Source organism: Eptatretus burgeri, chromosome 16, assembly GCF_056783735.1.
Source record: "Eptatretus burgeri isolate ZD-2024b chromosome 16, Ebu_testis_v1, whole genome shotgun sequence".
Classification (NCBI taxonomy): Eukaryota; Metazoa; Chordata; class Myxini; order Myxiniformes; family Myxinidae; genus Eptatretus; species Eptatretus burgeri.
In genome coordinates this window covers 1,129,585-1,149,107 of record NC_140976.1, presented here as the reverse complement: position 1 = coordinate 1,149,107, position 19,523 = coordinate 1,129,585, and the positions used below count along the sequence as shown (strand labels likewise).

At 41.3% G+C, this 19,523-nt stretch overlaps 1 protein-coding gene across 7 annotated transcripts in view; it reads left to right on the top strand.

Moving 5' to 3' along the window:
• The first annotated feature begins 1,005 nt into the window (after window positions 1–1,005).
• The window catches only part of LOC147010304 (histone-lysine N-methyltransferase 2A-like), a 155,134-nt gene continuing 136,616 nt past the window's right edge, over window positions 1,006–19,523 (top strand). Inside the window, exons 1-3 of one of the 7 annotated variants that reach the window (XR_015052271.1) lie at window positions 1,006–1,291; window positions 2,024–2,111; window positions 19,218–19,393. Coding sequence is in view for 5 of the 7 variants with exons in the window: in XM_085859137.1 (XP_085715263.1) it covers window positions 1,082–1,291; window positions 2,024–2,111; window positions 19,218–19,393 (474 nt within the window). In the remaining 2 variants the exon portion in view is untranslated. Of the gene's footprint in view, window positions 1,292–2,023; window positions 2,116–18,944; window positions 19,099–19,217; window positions 19,394–19,523 lie in introns of those variants that run through there. The other 6 variants (XM_085859137.1, XM_085859136.1, XM_085859138.1 and 3 more) reach the window with 6 other exon arrangements.

Here is a 19,523-nt window from a genome sequence, read left to right as displayed (position 1 = left end):
TATATATATATATATATATATATATATATATATATATATATATATATATATGTGTTCGGTATATGTAACCCCGTGCGTACATCCCCTACGTAGCGTGGACATGTCCGCAGCACTTGGTGATATTTTTTTGTACTCCAGGACAGTGTTTGTCTTGTAGTCCATGATGTATCGTTTCATTATTATCTTATTGCAAGTAATGAGTTTTGTTTGACAGTTTTCTGATGTGTTTGTGTGTGTTTTAGAAGTCAGATGGGTCATGATTGGATTTGATTAGTATAATATGGGATCTATACGGGTTAGGGTAATCCATGAAATGAGGGAAATAAAAAATAACAATTCTATTATCAACAGAACTCCTTCAACTCGAACTGGGAATTCAACTTTATTTAGAGAGAACTCGAAGTAATCTCGGGAGGGGGAGGAGGAGGAGGAGTTGGAGTTGGAGATGGATGGATGGGGAGAGGGGAGGGGGAAGAGGAGGGGCAGAGGGGGAGTGGGGGGGAGGGAGAGGAGAGAGAGGGAGGGGAGAGAGGAGAGAGAGGGTGGGGGAGAGAGAGGGAGGGGAGAGAGAGGGTGGGGGAGAGAGAGTGGGGGGAGAGAGAGAGAGAGAGGGGGAGGGGGGAGAGGGGAGGGGGACAGGGGAGGAGAGGGGAGGGGGACTGGAGAGGGGAGGGGGATGGGAGAGGAGAGGGGTGGGGAGGGAGGAGAGGGGAGGGGGAGAGGAGAGGGGTGGGGGGAGAGGAGAGGTGTGGGGGGAGAGGGGAGGGGGAGAGGGGAGGTGTGGGGGGAGAGGGGAGGGGGGAGAGGGGAGGTGTGGGGGGAGAGGGGCGGGGGGAGAGGGGAGGGAGGGGGAGAGGGGTGGGGAGGGAGGAGAGGGGGGGAGGGGAGGAGGATGCTGAACTCACCAGAACGAGTCGTCTGGAGACTACAACCACGATTTCTGGAGAGAAGTGTCCATTGCATGTGATTCGTCCCCACAGTCGCCTCCATCACAGACCGTTCCCACATTCACCAGCAGGTGGCATCGGTCCCCGCGTGCTCTGTTCGGTGGACTTGTGTCATGAGGCCCCGTTGTTGACCGATGGCGCAGAGCGGAGCTCGCAGTCGCTTTCCCGGGCGTCCCGCTCGCCGTGCCGGCCGTTTCAGGACGTGCACGGCGGGCCTGGCTCACCGGGACACGAACCCGACGTCCTCAACCAGAGACGTAGGAGATGCGGCGAACGTGGTGGCGCGTGAGGCTGCGCGAGGCCTTGGCGCGTTTCGGGAGGCATTTGGATCGAGCGGGAGTGAGGTAACAGAGAACGAGGCGCAACGAGCTTTCTGGGAATGCGAAATGGTTCAGAATGTGAAGGTTGTTGGACGTGGAGACAAATCATGTTTTGTTAAAATGCTGTTACGTGATCAGATAAACAACGGGGGGTTGTTCGGTGACTTGCTCCATGAGTTATGTCTGATGCCGTGGCTCCGTTTCCCCGGCGTCCCCCTGGACCTCGTTTCCCCGGCGTCCCCCTGGACCTCATTTCCCCGGCGTCCTCCTGGACCTCGTTTCCCCGGTGTCGCCCTGGACCTCGTTTCCCCGGCGTCCTCCTGGACCTCGTTTCCCCGGTGTCGCCCTGGACCTCGTTTCCCCGGTGTCCCCCTGGACCTCATTTCCCCGGCGTCCTCCTGGACCTCATTTCCCCGGTGTCCCCCTGGACCTCATTTCCCCGGCGTCCCCCTGGACCTCGTTTCCCCGGCGTCCCCCTGGACCTCGTTTCCCCGGTGTCGCCCTGGACCTTGTTTCCCTGGTGTCCCCCGACAATTGAGGATGATTATTCCAGATTGACCCCTTGGTGCTTGATTTGAAGTGGAAGCCTGAACTTTTTTTCTGTGGCAGTCCTTTTCCTGGTTAATTGAGACGCTGTGTGGATACTTTGCAGGCAATGACGTAAACCTGCTCGTGGTCATCGGGCCACAGATTGGAGTATTTTTGAGTCCTCTGATTGTTCTTTACTTGCTCATTGTTCTTGTGTGTATTTCCCAGGATGAGGGATTTGAGGGCTTCCCTGTGGGTGGGTCTGTGCAGCCTGACCGTCTCGGACCTTGTCTTCCTCCACCAAGCCAGCAGCGAGGTTGGTGGGTCTGGGAGGCAGGGAAGAACCAGGTGGTGGTGTTGCTGATCCGTTAACGGCCTTCATCATAATGTTCATCTGTTGCATAACTCACATGATCAGCAAATCTGTGATTGTTTTATTTCACTGTTGTGTTTCACTTCTGTTATTGAACCCATTTCTTTATCCCAGAATGTTGTTCCTCCTGTCCCATCACTTAGTACCATCAATCCCTCCCCCAAAGAGGCATATCTTTTTATTGGGCATTTGAGTCTTTGAGTTTCACCTTTGTGACAGAAGCTGTGGCTTTGACGTACATCATAGTCCTTTCTTTCCTGACCGACTTGAGAGCTTTCCGTAGCTCAGTCTTTCCATGCAAGTTTCTCAAACGCTTTTGCTGACATTCTACGGTCGCTCTTTTTTCTCCTCCAAACTGCTTTCCCAGAAGGATATTTTACTAGTTGATGGAAGGTCAATGACATGGTCGTGCACAGACACGGGAAAACTTTTGACCGGAAACCACAAAGTATTGTATTTGGAATACACAAGTGATGTGAACCTTAACTCGCTGACACTTTAACCCTAACAGCACCACCTTTTAGAGATCGTTTCACTTGGACACATTCAACAACGGTGTACAATGTTCTTTACCTCCACCACCTCAGGTGACGAAGGTTATGGTTTCAACCCTGTCTTTCTGTTTGTCTGTCTTTCCGTCTGTCTGTGAGCAGGATATCTCAAAAGGTTATGGACGGATTCGGACGAAACTTGGTGGACAGGTTGTGTGTGTGACGAGGACGCACTGATTACATTTTGTTGAAGATCTGGATCTGGATACGAGAATTATTTAATTTCTTAAGTTTAAGAGTAAAGATTAAAGCGAAGTTTAAGAGTAAAGATTAAAGTGAAGTTTAAGAGTAAAGATTATAGCATTGTTAAAGTGAAGTTAAAGAGTAAAGATTAAAGCGAAGTTAAAGAGTAAAGATTAAAGCGAAGTTAAAGAGTTAAGGTTAAAGTTAAGTTCAAGAGTAAAGATTAAAACGAAGTTTAAGAGTAAAGATCATAGCATAGTTTCAGAGTAAAGATTAAAGCGAAGTTTAAGAGTAAAGGTTAAGTTTAAAGTGAAGTTTAAGAGTAAAGATTATAGCATAGTTAAAGTGAAGGTTTAAGCAAAGTTTAAGAGTAAAGATTAAAGCGAAGTTTAAGAGTCGAGGTTAAAGTGAAGTTAAAGAGTGAAGTTTAAGAGTAAAGATTATAGAAGAGTAAAGATTATAGCATAGTTTAAGAGTAAAGATTATAGCATAGTTTAAGAGTAATGGTTAGTGAAGTTTAAGAGTCAAGGTTAAAGTGAAGTTTAAGAGTAAAGATTATAGTAAAGTTAAGTTTTTAAGAGTAAAGGTTAAAGCGAAGTTTAAGAGTAAAGATTATAGCATAGTTTAAGAGTCAAGGTTAAAGTGAAGTTTAAGAGTAAACATTTTAGCATAGATTAAGAGTGAAGGTTAAAGTGAAGTTTAAGAGTAAAGATTATAGCATAGTTTAAGAGTCAAGGTTAAAGTGAAGTTTAAGAGTAAAGATTAAAGTGAAGTTTAAGAGTAAAGATTATAGCATAGTTTAAGAGTAAAGATTATAGCATAGTTTAAGAGTCAAGTTTAAAGTGAAGTTTAAGAGTAAAGATTATAGCATAGTTTCAGAGTAAAGGTGAAAGCGAAGTTTAAGAGAAAAGAGTAAAGGTTAAAGCGACGTTTAAGAGTAAAGATTATAGCATCGTTAAAGTGAAGTTAAAGAGTCAAGGTTAGAGTGAAGTTTAAGAGTAAAGATTATAGTAAAGTTAAGTTTAAGAGTCAAGGTTAAAGTGAAGTTTAAGAGTAAAGATTATAGCATAGTTTCAGAGTAAAGGTGAAAGCGAAGTTTAAGAGAAAAGAGTAAAGGTTAAAGCGACGTTTAAGAGTAAAGATTATAGCATCGTTTAAGAGTAAAGGTTAAAGCGAGTAATGGTTAGAGTAAATGTTAAACGTGTGCCATGGATGGGAAGACTCAGGAGTTTGATCGACTGAACTTCCTCAAGAGGATTGTTAATAAACCAGATGTGGGAGTGGGGTGGGGGGCTTGCCAGATGGTCCTTTTGGAGAGAGAGAGATAGTGAGAGTGTGACATTTGTCAGGATTGAAAGACATATTTCTAGTGTTTGATGAGCTTGTTAATTTTTTTAAGGTCTGAAGAGAGGGAAGAGGCTGCAGCCTACCTTTCTGAAGGATGAGGATGTCACGGCACAGGGTGTAATCGGTAGCAAATGTATAAAGAGGATTTTCCAGAGTCAGAGAGATCAATGATGAAGATCAGGCATATGACTGGGCCCAGAACAACCTTGACGGGGAGAGGAGATGAAAGGATTCCATTGAGAGCCATGCATTGGCTACGAGAGTGGAGGAAGTCAGCAAGCCATGACTGTGTGGACTTCGCCTTGGATGCCATACGCAGAGAGTTTGGAGAGTAAGGTGGGATGCCAGACTGCATCAAAAGCACGAGATATGTCCAAAGTGATGGCCCTGATTTCATGTCTAACATTTGAGGGCCTCCATCTATTGTTGGGTGAGTAGAAGCAGCATGTCCAAGCAGCATGACATTGATGATCTGAGATGAGATGAGGCTGTTGGAGAAAAGGAAGGATTTCATACCAACTGCAATCATGGATTCCATGAACTTGCTAATGATTGGAAGTAAGCTGATAGGTCTGCAGTTAAGGGGAACAGTTTTTGCACCTTTTATATTTAATGTGGTGATGTTGGTGGATTTCCAAGCAGATGGAAGATGACCTAGCGCAAATGATTGGGTGAAAAGGGCAGATAGAAGATGTGCAAGATCGGCATAGCAGGTGTTGAGGAAACGTAAGCTGATGTCGTCTGGTCTAGTTACATACTAAAAGTCGAGGGTTGAAACTTTCTCAGGTGCAAAAGACACAGAGTTCAGGAGCAGTTGGGTACGACATGGAAAAGTGGGCACCGAGAGTGAGCGGTTGAGGACACAATATTTGGAAGCAAACACAGAATTGAGCCATTCAGCCTTCTCATGAGCAGAATCACCTGTGGTGATATTTGAAGAGAGGGATGGGATGGAAAGGAAGCATACACCAGAGACAGACTTAACGAGGCACCACCACGTTTTAGAGGAGGAAGACAGGTTTGAAAGTTCATTCTTGAGGTTGGACAGATATTGATTTCTGGCTCTCTTTAGAGTGGACACACACTTGTTGCAGGCTTTTTGGAATGTACTGAGATAGCCTTTGGTCGGATTAGCCTTCCAGGAAGACAAGGCAAGTTGTTTCAGAGCAACTGCCTCACCACATGATTCAGTGTACCATGGTTGGGAAGAAGAGTAGGATCATTGAAGATGAGACGGGATGAATCTGTGCATTAGAGAGATCGGCGTTCTATGTAAGAGTTCCCAGGCTGAGTTAACATCAGAGGTAGTGGATTTGGGAGACCAATCCTGAGGAGAGATTGCTACTTGCAGTTCCTGACCAATCTGCCTGAGTGAACTGCCAGACTCGCGTTGACACCTTAATTTGACAATGCCGTTTTTTTTTTTTTTTTTTTTTTTTTTTTTTTTTTGTTCCTAAGTACTATATCTGGTAACAATGCTTTGTTTTCGATATTTACGCACGATTCGATCATCAGGTCGTATGTGAGCATTACTTCCTTGTTCTCAATTATCACTTTTTTGGTTCATTTTTCCATGAGTTTCCTGGAATTGGGATATTGAAGTTTTTGCAGATGTGCCAGTGGATTAACCTCCATACCATGTTGTACCTTTGTGTTTACCACTGTTCTGAAATGAGATTTTTTTTACATCCCGATAGGAAGTGGCTCTTTTTTTTTATTCTTTCTCCAAAATAAGTTCCTCGAGTGCGTTTCGGTGTCCAGCTGTCCCTCCGTACGTAAGCTATGTACGTAGTACATTTGTTAGCATTTGACGAAAACATCTCACAAACTACTCGACTGATATGGACCAAATTTAATGCGATGCATCAGGACAGCAAGGTCTCATGGGGTTGTGCTCCCCATCTGGATGTGCCCCCTTTCAAGAGAGTGAAAGAGGGGTGGTTTTACCCCAAATATTGGTATTTTATTCAAATATCTTCTTAGAAACAGCAGGCAAATCCAGAACCAACTTGCCATGAGGCATCAGACTATGCCCTAATCTTAAGTTGTGCTCCTCATGGCTGTATCTCCCCCAGAAAGGGGGACACAGCCCCCCTCCCCTTTCCCTCGTATTCCCAAAAACATTTTCCTCACAAACTACAAGATCAATTATGGACAAAATTTGGGACGATACATCAGAACAGTATGAGATGGGATTCGAAAAGCCATGTCTGTTGAAGAAAGAAGAAAGCCCAGAGTGTGGAGGAGAGCAACTAAGAGCCCAGAACGAGGCTTGATTGATGTTGAGCTGCTTGTCCCGTGTGCACAGAAACAGAGCGTCGTCGGCATATCTGGGATGCTGGAGAGGATTTGCCAACTGGAGCTGGATGCCTCAGAAATGCAGCTGCACCTCCCATTGCCACTCCACTACTGATATTCCCCATCCTTACCCCCCCCTGCACCCCCTATATATTTGGACCGGAACAGCCCTGTTAAGTTGTGTGAGGTGAGGGACGGAGTCAACCCCATGCTCCGTTCTTTTCTTTCTCCTCGGTTCTTCTTGTCTCTTCTTCTGGGATTGAATGATGGCCATATGTCTTTTATATAAGTAATATTGTCTAGGAATATGTGCCCGGGTTAAGTCTGTTCTTCTGTGCCTTTGGCCTGTTGCCTGCAAATACTCGCTTTAATGATTGCTTGCTTGGTGAAGAAAGAGCTGTAAATAATGTGCTTTTTTCAACATTGCTTTCGTGTGTGTGAGTGCGTGCGTGCTTGCGTGCGTGCTTGTAAGTAAATAGATTGTTGTTTTTTTTTCAAATCTCTCTTTGTTGTCCTTTCCTCCATTGGTCTAGCATGGTCCACATGTATTGTTAGCTGGGAAGTTTTACCCCACTGATTAGCTCTACACGTTAGCCGGTGCCTACTTGGCAGCTCTGCTCGGCTGCACCCGATGAGGTAAGATCAGACAAGTACGTATCGAGGGCACGAGCCCCCCTTGATCCTGTCAATCCAACGGAAATGTAACACGTGAAGTCGTGAGAACCCTGCCAGGATTGCCGGGACCAATCGGCATTCGTGGTTGACTGGCAACCCACCGGGCTACGGCGCTATCTGCAGCTGGTGGCCTCAGGACCGGACATTCGGGAGGAACGCGAGCACTTCTCATGGCGAACCTTGAACCCTGGCACGTAACAATATATTGTCAGGATTGGCCTCGTTCTCTACAAATATTCTTTGGCAATTGTTTTGCGCATTTGTTTGTGACATATTTGGTGGCCCTCTAATACCCCAAGGTATTTGTTTGATGCTTTGTTGTCTAGTTCCTGTATTTTTATTTCTATGTTGTCCATTTTTGTTGGTTTACTTTGTACAAATGTGTGTTGTTAGTTATCTTCATGTGCGGGCTTCAGAAGATGGAACGGAGCCCTCCCAAGCCTCGAAGTATCCACATTCATGTGTGCTGCACACATATGTATATATATATATATATATATATATATATATATATATATATATATATATATATATATATATATATATATATATATATATATATATATACATTAGTTACGGCTGTGGAAATTCACAGGACACCATAAAGGATATCCCCAAGATCAGTTATATTGCTAAATGTGTGTTCAGTTAGATTTTCCCACCGTTGTCTAAAGGGATTTTATTCGTGTGGTCAGGGCTGTGATCTTTGAGTTAGCCGTTATTCTTTACTATAGTTATTTTGGACCAACCACACCACCAATCACCTTTTTTACGAGCACCCAACCACACCACCCTCACGACCACCACACAACGCCAACCACGCCACCATTACAACAACCACACCACCAATCACCTTCTCCACACCCACGCTACAACCCTCTCCGCATCAAAAACCGTCTCTGCCATGGAGGAAGAAGAAGGAGCTCCAACACCACGCATGGGATTTTCCCTCCTGCTTTCCTACGCTTCGGGACAGGGGAAGGGCAGATTGAACCAGGGGTCAAAGGTGATGTTGGGTGGGGGCCTGTTTTTGGGCAAAAATGGGCCCGGCGCCCCACCCCCTTGGGGCCAGGGCAGCAGATTCTTCTTCCCCCGCGGGCCGCGAGGGGAGGGGCGGGAGCGTTGGGAATAAAAGGGCGCGCTGGACGCAGCGTAGAGACATGCGTGGAGAGAACAGAGTCGAGAAGCGAAGGGAGTTGGTTGTTGGTCGGTCGGTGGAGGTCTTGGTCTGGGTGGAGCAATCGGTCAGTGGAGGTCTTGGTCTGAGTGAAGCAGTCAGTCGGTAGAGGGGCTTGAGAGGGTCCATCGAGGGTCGTCCAACCAAGTCACCACGAGGGTGGAGGTAACCTGCTGCGGCCTCTGGGAGTCCCTTCGGTCAACCAGGCTCCTTGGACATAAAGGCCTACGGGTCTGACTCCCTTGCCTTTGAGGGGGTCTTTCTTTGCTTTTATTTGTGTGAATGTTGTGGCGCCATGTCCCGCAAGTAGAACTGTGTAAGTGCTTGTAAATAATAATCATAGATGGTTGTAGTGCTTTTACCTTGCTCGTGTCTTGTCCCCTTGCCCCATTCATTGCATGACTGCTTATCCCTGTTTACGTGTGCATTATAAATAAATGTCCTTGTGTGAATGTTAACCCGTTCGTCGTGTCCTTTTCCCCCAATTGAACTGCTGTCTTGCTCTCGGAATAACAGCGGGCTTTTTAATAGCCAATAAAAATTGGGTCCAGCGAGGTCTCGCGATAATACACCGCTCAGTTATCCCAGAACGGAACGAACCGCTTCAGCGGTTCGTGTCCAAGCAGGCCTCACTGAGGTACTGTCTCTCAGTAGGCTGCCCACGTGAATACTTAGGTATATCGATTAATTTGGCGATTGACCCTGTCACGCGCAGGTAGCACATTGACTCGGCCGTGGTGTGCGCTTGGAGCACACCCGCGACTGGTTTTCAGCGTTGTTCCGGAAAGTCGCGACTGAATTGTCCGTCCGGTGGGCGAGACGGCCGCCATTGGCTAAAGCGGCTGTTCGTACCCTGGGTGGACGGCGAATTCGTAACTGTATGTATATATATATATATATATATATATATATATATATATATATATATATATATATATATATATATATATATATATATATAATGATGGGGGTAGATGAACTGATTTGATAGTACAGATAGGATTGTATAATGTAGCATGGTCCGTGGACAGGTAGAAGCACCTCCATGTATTAAAGTCAGGGAATCTGTGAGCTTAAATGTTACGTGTCACCACATGAGGGGTGCTGTAGTGTTAATTAGCTTAATGACCGTTTTTACAGCCATTTTTCCCTGCTGTGCAGGGGTTGGGCTTTTTCTTGAGGCAATGTTTTTTTTTATGGCCGGATGCCCTTCCTGACGCCAACCCTGGTCGCCTCTTACGACACACAGGTATATGGTACACCTATTCTAACTGGGGCATACACCGGGACCAGTACACTGGTACTCACTTTGCCGACCTCAGATGGATGACAGGCTGAGTCAACCCCCTGGTGTTAATTCAGCAGCCAACGGGGCTTGAACTCAGGACCCTGGGATCCCAAGCCGCCACCCTAACCACTAAGCCAACACCAGGCTAGTGTTAATTAGCTTAAGGAGTAAAAATAAGTTCCCCTGTACGTGATTACCCTCTGCGATTTTTTTTTTCCCTATGTTTTTATCTTCCAAGCCAGGCCCACAGAAGGGGAAGCCTCGCCTTCCCGGGTTTGGAGGCGAGGAGGACACGCGGGGGGGGGGGGTGGAGGACAGAGATAGTGATTTAAAAAGAGGAGGGTTGAAGGCGCAGTGTGTTTAGCAAGGAGGTTTCGGAGACAGCAGATCAAGCAGAGCAGATTGCACGTCTGGAGTGATAAAATAGAGCAGATTGAGCAGAGCCGATCGAGGAGGTGCCGGCCAGATTTGCGTGTGTATAGTGTGGAAAGCTGCGACAAGTGAAGCGCCATTCTGCCTGCGTGTGCACGTGGATGGTAGAGGCACCCTCCTCCCGGGCTCGACAAGAGACCGCACCATTTTGCTTGCAAGTACACGTGCCGGACGAAGCTCCTCAACACCAGATCGACGAGGGTCAGCCCTTGGCCAAGCTGAGTACCAGTGTATTTAAAAAGAGGGGGTTTTATTTTCGCTTGTCACCTTTTGTCTGTGTTTGCTGTCTGTGTGTGCGAGGCCTCGATCATAGAAGTTATTTATTATATCCGTTTCATTTCATCTTCATTATTGTCCTTATAAATAGCTGTTTCATTAAACTCGCACTTCAGTTTCTTTTTTACAATTACAAATCGATATCAACAATCATAAATTTCACACCAAATTATTCAATAAATGAGAGAGTTCTCCATTCCACATTGCATGAATGGCTTCCTGAAACAGAAACATTCCGAAGAAGTTATTCTATGGTACGGTTACAGATTAAACTAGAAGGGCACTCGGAAGAGCACATACCTCCGCCACGTAATGCCTGATGCACGAGAACGTATCGGGCCCAATAGATTGTTGAAATATCATGCAATATATCGTTTTTGAGCCCTTTCTCTCAATGGTGAAGAAATACTTAAAAAGTCTAGCAGTCATATCCAGATTTGGATCTTCACCAAAATCGAATCAACTCGTCGTAGTTACACACCCAACATGTCCACCAAGTTTCATCCGAATCCGTCCCCAACTTTTTGAGATATCGTACTATATATCAGTTTAGCCCTATCTCCCAATGTTGAAGAATCACTTCAAAAATTATCTGATCTGGATTTGGATCTTCACCAAAATTGAATCAATTCTACCTTGTCACACACCCAACATGTCCACCAAGTTTCATCCGAATCCGTCCACAACTTTTTGAGACATTATGGCCCGATCTCTCAATGGTGAAGAATCACTTTAAAAATTCTAGTGGTCGGATCCGAATTCGGATCTTCACTAAAACCTAATCAGTTCGTTCTTGTCACACACCCAACCAGCCCACAAAATTCCATCTGAATCCATCCACAACTGTTTGAAATTTTGTGCTATATATCGTTTTTGGCCCAATCTCTCAATGATGAAGAATCACTTTGGAAGTTCTAGTGGTCGGATCCAGATCTTCACCAAAACCTAATCAGTTTGGCCTTGTCACACACCCAACCAGCCCACAAAATTTCATCCCGATCCATCCACAACTTTTTGAGATATTCTGTACACAAACAAACAAACAGACAGACAAAGACAGAAAGGGGTGAAAACATAACCTCCTTCACCTTTGGTGGCGGAGGTAATTAAATAATTCTCGTATCCAGATCCAGATTCAGATCTTAACCAAAATCAAATAAATTCTTCCTTGTCACACATCCAACGTGTCCATCGACTTTCATCTGAATCCGTCCACAATTGTTTGAGATATCATGCTCTATATCGTTTTTGGCCCGATCTCTCAATGGTGAAGAATCTCTTCAAAAATTCTAGTAATCGGATCCGGATCCGGATCTTCACCAAAATGTAATCAGTTCGTCCTTGTCACACAACCAACCAGCCCACAAAATTTCATCCGGATCAGTCCACAACTTTTTGAGATATCCTGTACACAAACAAACAGACAGAGAGGGGAGAAAACATAACCTCCTTCACCTTTGGTGGTGGAGGTAAGAATTAGTACTGTGAGAGCAACCACACACAGCACTGAACTTATCAAGAGATTAAAACAACGAGTTAGATGTTTACTAATACAGCACTGAACTTACCAATAGATTAAAACAGCGTCAGATGTTTACTAATACAGCACTGAACTTATATGCCTGGTGTTGGCTTAATGGTTAGCGTGGTGGGCTTGGGATCCGAGGGTCCTGAGTTCAAGTCCCGCTCAGCTGTTGAATTGATACCAGATGGGGTTAACTGCCTGTCATCCTTCCAAGGTCAGCAAAAACAATGCCGGCCTATCATCCTGTGTCGGAGTGGTGACCCGTCAAGTATTGTGCGCAATAGCCAAGGAGACTGCTTAGGCAGCACCAACGCTCTGCACAGAGTATAGTCCCAATGGATAGATGGATTGAACTTATCAACTAGTCAGACATTTGCTAATAGAGCACTGAATTTATCAACAGATTAAAACACCTAGTCAGGCGTTTACTAATAGAGCACTGAACTTATCAATAGAATAAAACAGGTAGTCAACCATTTATTAAGGCAGCACTGATCTTATCAGTTGATTAAAACAACTAGTGAGATATTTATTAACACAGGGAGTTATAATCGCTATATTAAAACAACTAGTGAGATATTCATTAACACAGGGAGTTATAGTTCTTACATTAAAACAACTAGTGAGATATTTATTAAAACCACTAGTGAGATATTTATTAACACAGGGAGGTGGTGTTGGTATAGCAAAACTAGTGAGATATTTATTAACACAGGGAGGAGTTGTTGGTATAGCAAAACAACAAGTGAGATATTTATTAACACACGGAGCTCTAGTTATTGTATTAAAACAACTAGTGAGATATTTATTAACAGATGGAGCTTTAGTTATATTAAAACTGGTGAGATATTTAGTAACACAGGGAGGTACAGTTAGTACATTAAAACAACTCGTGAGATATTTATTAACACAAGGAGGTACAGTTAGTATATTAAAACCACTAGTGAGATATGTATTAACACAGGGAGGTGTAGTTAGTATAGTAAAACAACCAGTGAAATCTTTATTATGACATGGAGCTTTAGTTATGATATTAAAACGAGTGAGATATTTATTTACACAAGCACGTACAGTTAGTACATTAAAATAACTCATGAGATATTTAACACACAGAGCTAAAGTTATTATATTAATAAAACTAGTGAGATATTTATTAACACGCATAGCTAAAGTTATTATATTAATACAACTTGTGAGATATTTATTAACACACAGAGATAAAGTTAGTATATTAAAACCACCAGTGAGATACTTATTAACACAGGGAGGTGTCGTCGGTATATTAAAACAACTAGTGAGATATTTATAACACACAGAGCTATAGTTATTAAATTAAAACAACTGGTGAGATATTTATTAACACAGGAAGTTAGAGTTCGTACATTAAAACAACTAGTGAAAGCAAGTTTTCTTTAAGATTAACAAAACGACACCAAATATAATTATTAAAATACAATATGAATCGTAAAAATATAATTGAGATATTTGTGTGAATGCATTTTTCAAAATATATGTATTTAAAACATTTTTATTGGTTGCTGGGAGACACAGGGCAACATGTAGAAAGCCGTGATGGATAACAATTTGAATATTTGAAAAAGTTTTATTTTGAGGTAAGTACGTACGAGGACGTGCACATATTATATTTAAGGTAAAATGTGCATGATTTAATGTATTACCAAAGAATGGTTCTACACCCCCCACCTCTTCACTCCAAAATTAATTAACTGCATATCAAATAGAAGCTCCTCTTTCTTAAAAATAAATCAATAAAAATTTTAAGAATGCATTTCAACCCTTGTGTGTCTTTCACAAATCCTACACATGTTTTTGTTTTCAACCATGATGTCTCTTCTTCTCTTCTTCTTCCTCTTCTTCCTCTTCCTCTTCCTCTTCTGGATTATTTTTCTGAGGCGTTTGTCTGCTTTGCACCTCGTCCACAACTCCACCACCCCACCATGCCCTTTCACTCCGATCATACCGTGCAGCATTTCTCCATGCATTTAACAAGTGGTCTCATCTCTCATCCCATGATCTTTATCTCCGTTTGTCAAAGTTGTGAATATGGAATCAGGAAAAGTATCCACACCGACCTCACTCCCTCAAACCTTCATGTCACCCCTTCCTGCATCCCTCCTTACCCCTCTATTAATGCTTCCACCTCATCCCACCCCCGAATTGCTTCCCCTCACCTCACCCTCTAAAATTTTCCCCCACACACTACACACACAAAACCTTGTTTTGAAACCCATTTCTATTTTCTTTGTTAATCTTGTTTATAATTAATAGCACACTTTTTTAAACATCCGTTTCTCATTAATCTTATTTGTAATATCACACTTTTTAATATGTATGTTTCTTGTTAATCTTGTTTGTAATCGCACACCTGTTTTAAAGCCGTTTCGCGTTAATCTTGTTTGTAATATCACACTTGTTTTAAAACCCATTTCTTGTTAATCTTGTTTGTAATAGCACACTTGTTTTAAAACGTGTTTCTTGTTAATTTTGTTTGTAATATCATACTTGTTTTAAAACCTGTTTATTGTTAATCTTGTTTGTAATATCATACTTGTTTTAAAACCTGTTTCTCACTGATCTTGTTTCTAATATATACTTGTTTTATAACCTATATCTTGTTAATCGTGTTTGTAAAATAGCACATTTGTTTTAAAATCTGTTTCTTATTAATCTTGTTTGTCATATCATACTTGTTTTAAAACCTGTTTCTTGTTAATCTTGTTTCTAATAGATACCTGTATAATAACCTATTTCTTGTTAATCGTGTTCGTAATAGCACACTTGTTTTAAAACCCATTTCTTGTTGATCTTGTTTCTTATAGATACTTGTTTTTAAAACCCATTTCTTGTTAATATTGTTTGGAATATCATACTTGTTTTAAAACCCGTTTCTCGCTGATCTTGTAATATCACACTTGTTTTCAAACGTGTTTCTTGTTGATCTTGTTTGTAATATCATACTTGTTTTAAAACCTGTTTCTCGCTGATCTTGTTTCTAATAGATACTTGTTATAAAACCCGTTTCTCGCTGATCTTGTTTCTAATAGATACTTGTTTTAAACCCCATTTCATGTTAATCTTGTTTGTAATATCACACTTGTTTTAAAACCCATTTCTTTTTAATCTTGTTTGAAATATCATACTTCTTTTAAAACCTGTTTCTTGCTTGATCTTGTTTCTAATAGATACTTGTTTTATAACCTATTTATTGTTAATAGTGTTTGTAATAGCACATTTGTTTTAAAACGTGTTTCTTATTCATCTTTTTTGTAATATCATACTTGTTTTAAAACCCGTTTCTCGCTGATCTTGTATTCTAATAGATACTTGTTTTAAAACCCATTTCTCGTTGATCTTGTTTGCAATAGCACGTTTGTTTTAAAACCTATTTCTTGTTTATAATAGCAGACTTCTTTTAAAACGTGTTTCTCTATAATCTTGTTTGTAATAGCACACTTGTTTTAAACCTGTTTCTTGTTAATCGTGTTTGTAATAGCACACTTGTTTTAAAACGTGTTTCTTGTTGATCTTGTTTCTTATAGATACTTGTTTTAAAACCCATTTCTTGTGAATATTGTATGTAATATCATACTTGTTTTAAAACCCGTTTCTCGCTGATCTTGTAATATCGCACTTGTTTTCAAACGTGTTTCTTGTTGATCTTGTTTGTAATATCATACTTGTTTTAAAACCCGTTTCTCGCTGATCTTGTTTCTAATAGATACTTGTTATAAAACCCGTTTCTCGCTGATCTTGTTTCTTGTAGATACTTGTTTTAAAACCCATTTCTTGTTAATCTTGTTTGTAATATCACACTTGTTTTAAAACCTGTTTCTTATTAATCTTGTTTGTAATATCATACTTGTTTTAAAACCTGTTTCTCGCTGGTCTTGTTTCTAATATATACTTGTTTTAAAACCCATTTCTTGTTCATCTTGTTTGTAATATCATACTTGTTTTAAAACCTGTTTCTCGCTGATCTTGTAATATCACACTTGTTTTCAAACGTGTTTCTTGTTGATCTTGTTTGCAATATCAAACTTGTTTTAAATCCGGTTTCTCGCTGATCTTGTTTCTAATAGATACTTGTTATAAAACCCGTTTCTCGCTGATCTTGTTTTAAAACCCATTTCATGTTAATCTTGTTTGTAATATCACACTTGTTTTAAAACCTGTTTCTTATTAATCTTGTTTGTAATATCATACTTGTTTTAAAACCTGTTTCTCGCTGATCTTGTTTCTAATATATACTTGTTTTAAAATCCATTTCTTGTTAATCTTATTTGTAATATCATACTTGTTTTAAAACCTGTTTCTCGCTTGATCTTGTTTCTTATAGATACTTGTTTTATAACCTAGAGCCTGGTGTTGGCGCAGTGGTTAGGGCAGCGGCTTGGGATCCAAAAGGTCCTGAGTTCAAGCCCCATTGGGCCACTGAATTAATACACCAGGGGGTTGACTCAGCCTGTCATCCTTCCGAGGTCGGTGAAATGATTACCAGTGTACTGGCCCGGTGTATACCCTGGTTAAAATAGGTGTACCATATCCCTGTGTCGTAAGAGGCGACCAGGGTTGCGTCAGGAAGGGCATCCGGCGTAAAACATGTGCCAAATCACTATGCGGATCATACGGATGATCCGCTGTGGCGACCCCTAACGGGAGCAGCCGAAAGAAGAAGAAGAAGACTTGTTTATAACCTATTTATTGTTAATAGTGTTTGTAATAGCACATTTGTTTTAAAACGTGTTTCTTATTAATCTTTTTTGTAATATCATACTTGTTTTAAAACCCGTTTCTTGCTGATCTTATATTCTAATAGATACTTGTTTTCAAACCCATTTCTTGTTAATCTTGTTTGCAATGGCACATTTGTTTTAAAACCTATTTCTTGTTTATAATAGCACACTTCTTTTAAAACGTGTTTCTCTATAATCTTGTTTGTAATATCACACTTGTTTTAAAACCTATTTCTCGTTAATCTTGTTTGTAATAGCATACTTATTTTAAACCTGTTTCCCACTGATCTTATTTCTAATAGATACTTGTTTTATAACCTATTTCTTGTTGATCGTGTTTGTAATCGCACATTTGTTTTAAAACATATTTCTTGTTTATAATAGCACACTTCTTTTAAAACGTATTTCTCTATAATCTTGTTTGTAATAGCACACTTGTTTTAAAACATATTTCTCGTTAATCTTGTTTGTAATAGCACACTTGTTTTAAAACATATTTCTCTATAATCTTGTTTGTAATATCACACTTGTTTTAAAACATATTTCTCTATAATCTTGTTTGTAATATCACACTTCTTTTAAAACGTATTTCTCTATAATCTTGTTTGTAATAGCACACTTGTTTTAAAACATATTTCTCGTTAATCTTGTTTGTAATAGCACACTTGTTTTAAAACATATTTCTCTATAATCTTGTTTGTAATATCACATTTGTTTTAAAACCTATTTCTTGTTTATAATAGCACACTTCTTTTAAAACGTATTTCTCTATAATCTTGTTTGTAATAGCACACTTGTTTTAAAACATATTTCTCGTTAATCTTGTTTGTAATATCACACTTGTTTTAAAACCTATTTCTTGTTTATCTTGTTTTAATACCTGTTTCTTATTAATCTTGTTTGTTGTATAACACTTGTTTTGAAACTCGTTTCTCATTAATCTTGTTTGTAATAATCAAACATTTTCTTAGTACAACAAAATTTAAATATATATTTCATTTATATCGACATTATCAAAGCTTTTTGACTTGCACAGCTCAGGATAAAATGGAAAGCAGATGAAGAAGCACCAAACTCTCATTTATAAGGTTGCAATGTCATGTCATCAATGTTGATTGGTTGAGAGAAAAAAGGGACTGGATTACCTGATTGGTGGAACCATCGCACACCATGAATAAGGAGTAGGCAGAAATGAATCACCAAAGTACCAGCGGAAACGTAATGCTGATTAGCTGAGGGTTAGTTGCGGGGGGGGGGGGGGGGGGCATTTTCATGATGACTCAACTGACTGTGGTAGTGTTGCCACACAGTCAAGCCATCAGTCTCAAAATAGATATAAAGTTTGGACGAATTCTTTCTGTCGACAAAGAATGGGATTGGTTGACCCGATGAATGTGGCATGCATTGCACGAAGGTGAGCGAAACTGCGTCCTCTACTCAGGATTTTAAACCAGCCAATTTCTCGTTAATCTTGTTTGTAATATCATTTTTTTTTTTTTTTACAACCCGTTCTCTTTGCTGAGGCTGGTGTTTGCGTCACACTCCTTGGTTCATACACATCCCAGACAATCCTTGTGCCGAGTATTGTCGATTAATGGCTATATTGGTCGGACAGCACACCTGTGATGCCCTTCCCTCAGGCAGCGTTGGTGCACACCTGAACTGTGCTACTGCTGCTCTGACTCTGCCACTTGGAGTCCTTTTACTGGTTTCCATCCAGAAACTGGGAATGCAAGTGGAGAAACACCATAATATTCTCACAGTTTGTTTGTGCAAGTTGTCAACCTGTTTGTGACAAAGTGAATAATATAAAATATTGATTTCAAAAGAACTGGGGTGTGTTCTGTTAGCAAGCAGCTTGCTAACATTTTCCAAGCCAGTCGTTCCGTATCAACTGCTTTGCAAGTCGCTCCTCTCGTCATTTGGCAACCAGGACACGTGATTGAGAGAGGTGTTTCGTTCTGTTTGCAAAAATGACCGCCATAGACTGATTAAAACTGATACTACGACCAAAGAATAGTTCATAGGCATATCCCTGTTGTGTATTCTCATAATTTTATTGAAAGGTACATTTCATACTTTTATTGTTATTCTAATTTTCATCCTAATTATTCAACATCTACAAACACGCAAACACTTCCCAGAATGCACAGCGGTAGGCCCATAGATAAGCTTGGCTGGGGACTCCTTCTGACTCCCTATTTATCTTTCTTTTCCTGTTCCTCCTACTCTGTGGCTGCTGATAACACAATAAATTCGTTTTGGGGAAGTTGTCACAAGAGCATCGAGTAAAACTGAAAACGACGGACCGGACAGCATTTGTTCGAGCACCATGAGAGCATTTTACCATCGAGACCGCCATGTTGTTAAACGGTGCCGGGCACTCCGTTTCGTTGGAGTGGCTGCTTGAGCGCTTTGAATCAAGTAAGCCGCTTGGCGAGCTGTAGCAAACTCCTTGCTAACGGAACACACCCTTGGTAAATGAGAAGTTTTGAGAAAGTGGGGTGTCGATTATGTGGTTGAAAAAAGTTATTCTTCAACAGCGTCTTCCCGTCGGAAGGAAGACCATTCTCACCCATACCTCCGCCGATCGCCTCCTTCCTCTCGGCTTCCACTGAGGGGCGGGGCTCGAGTGATGGGCAGGAGTCAAGGTCGGAGGAAAAAGAAGAAGAAGAAGCGAAGACGGAAGGCAGAGGAAAGTGGGAAGGGGGAAGAAGAGGTGTGTGAGAGAATCTGTTGTGTTTTCTCTAAGATACCGATGCGATTATTATGCGATGAACAAATCGAGGGAGTTTGCGGGTTATGGGAGCTGTCTGTGATGTGCCAAGTTCTCCATGTTCTTATTTCCA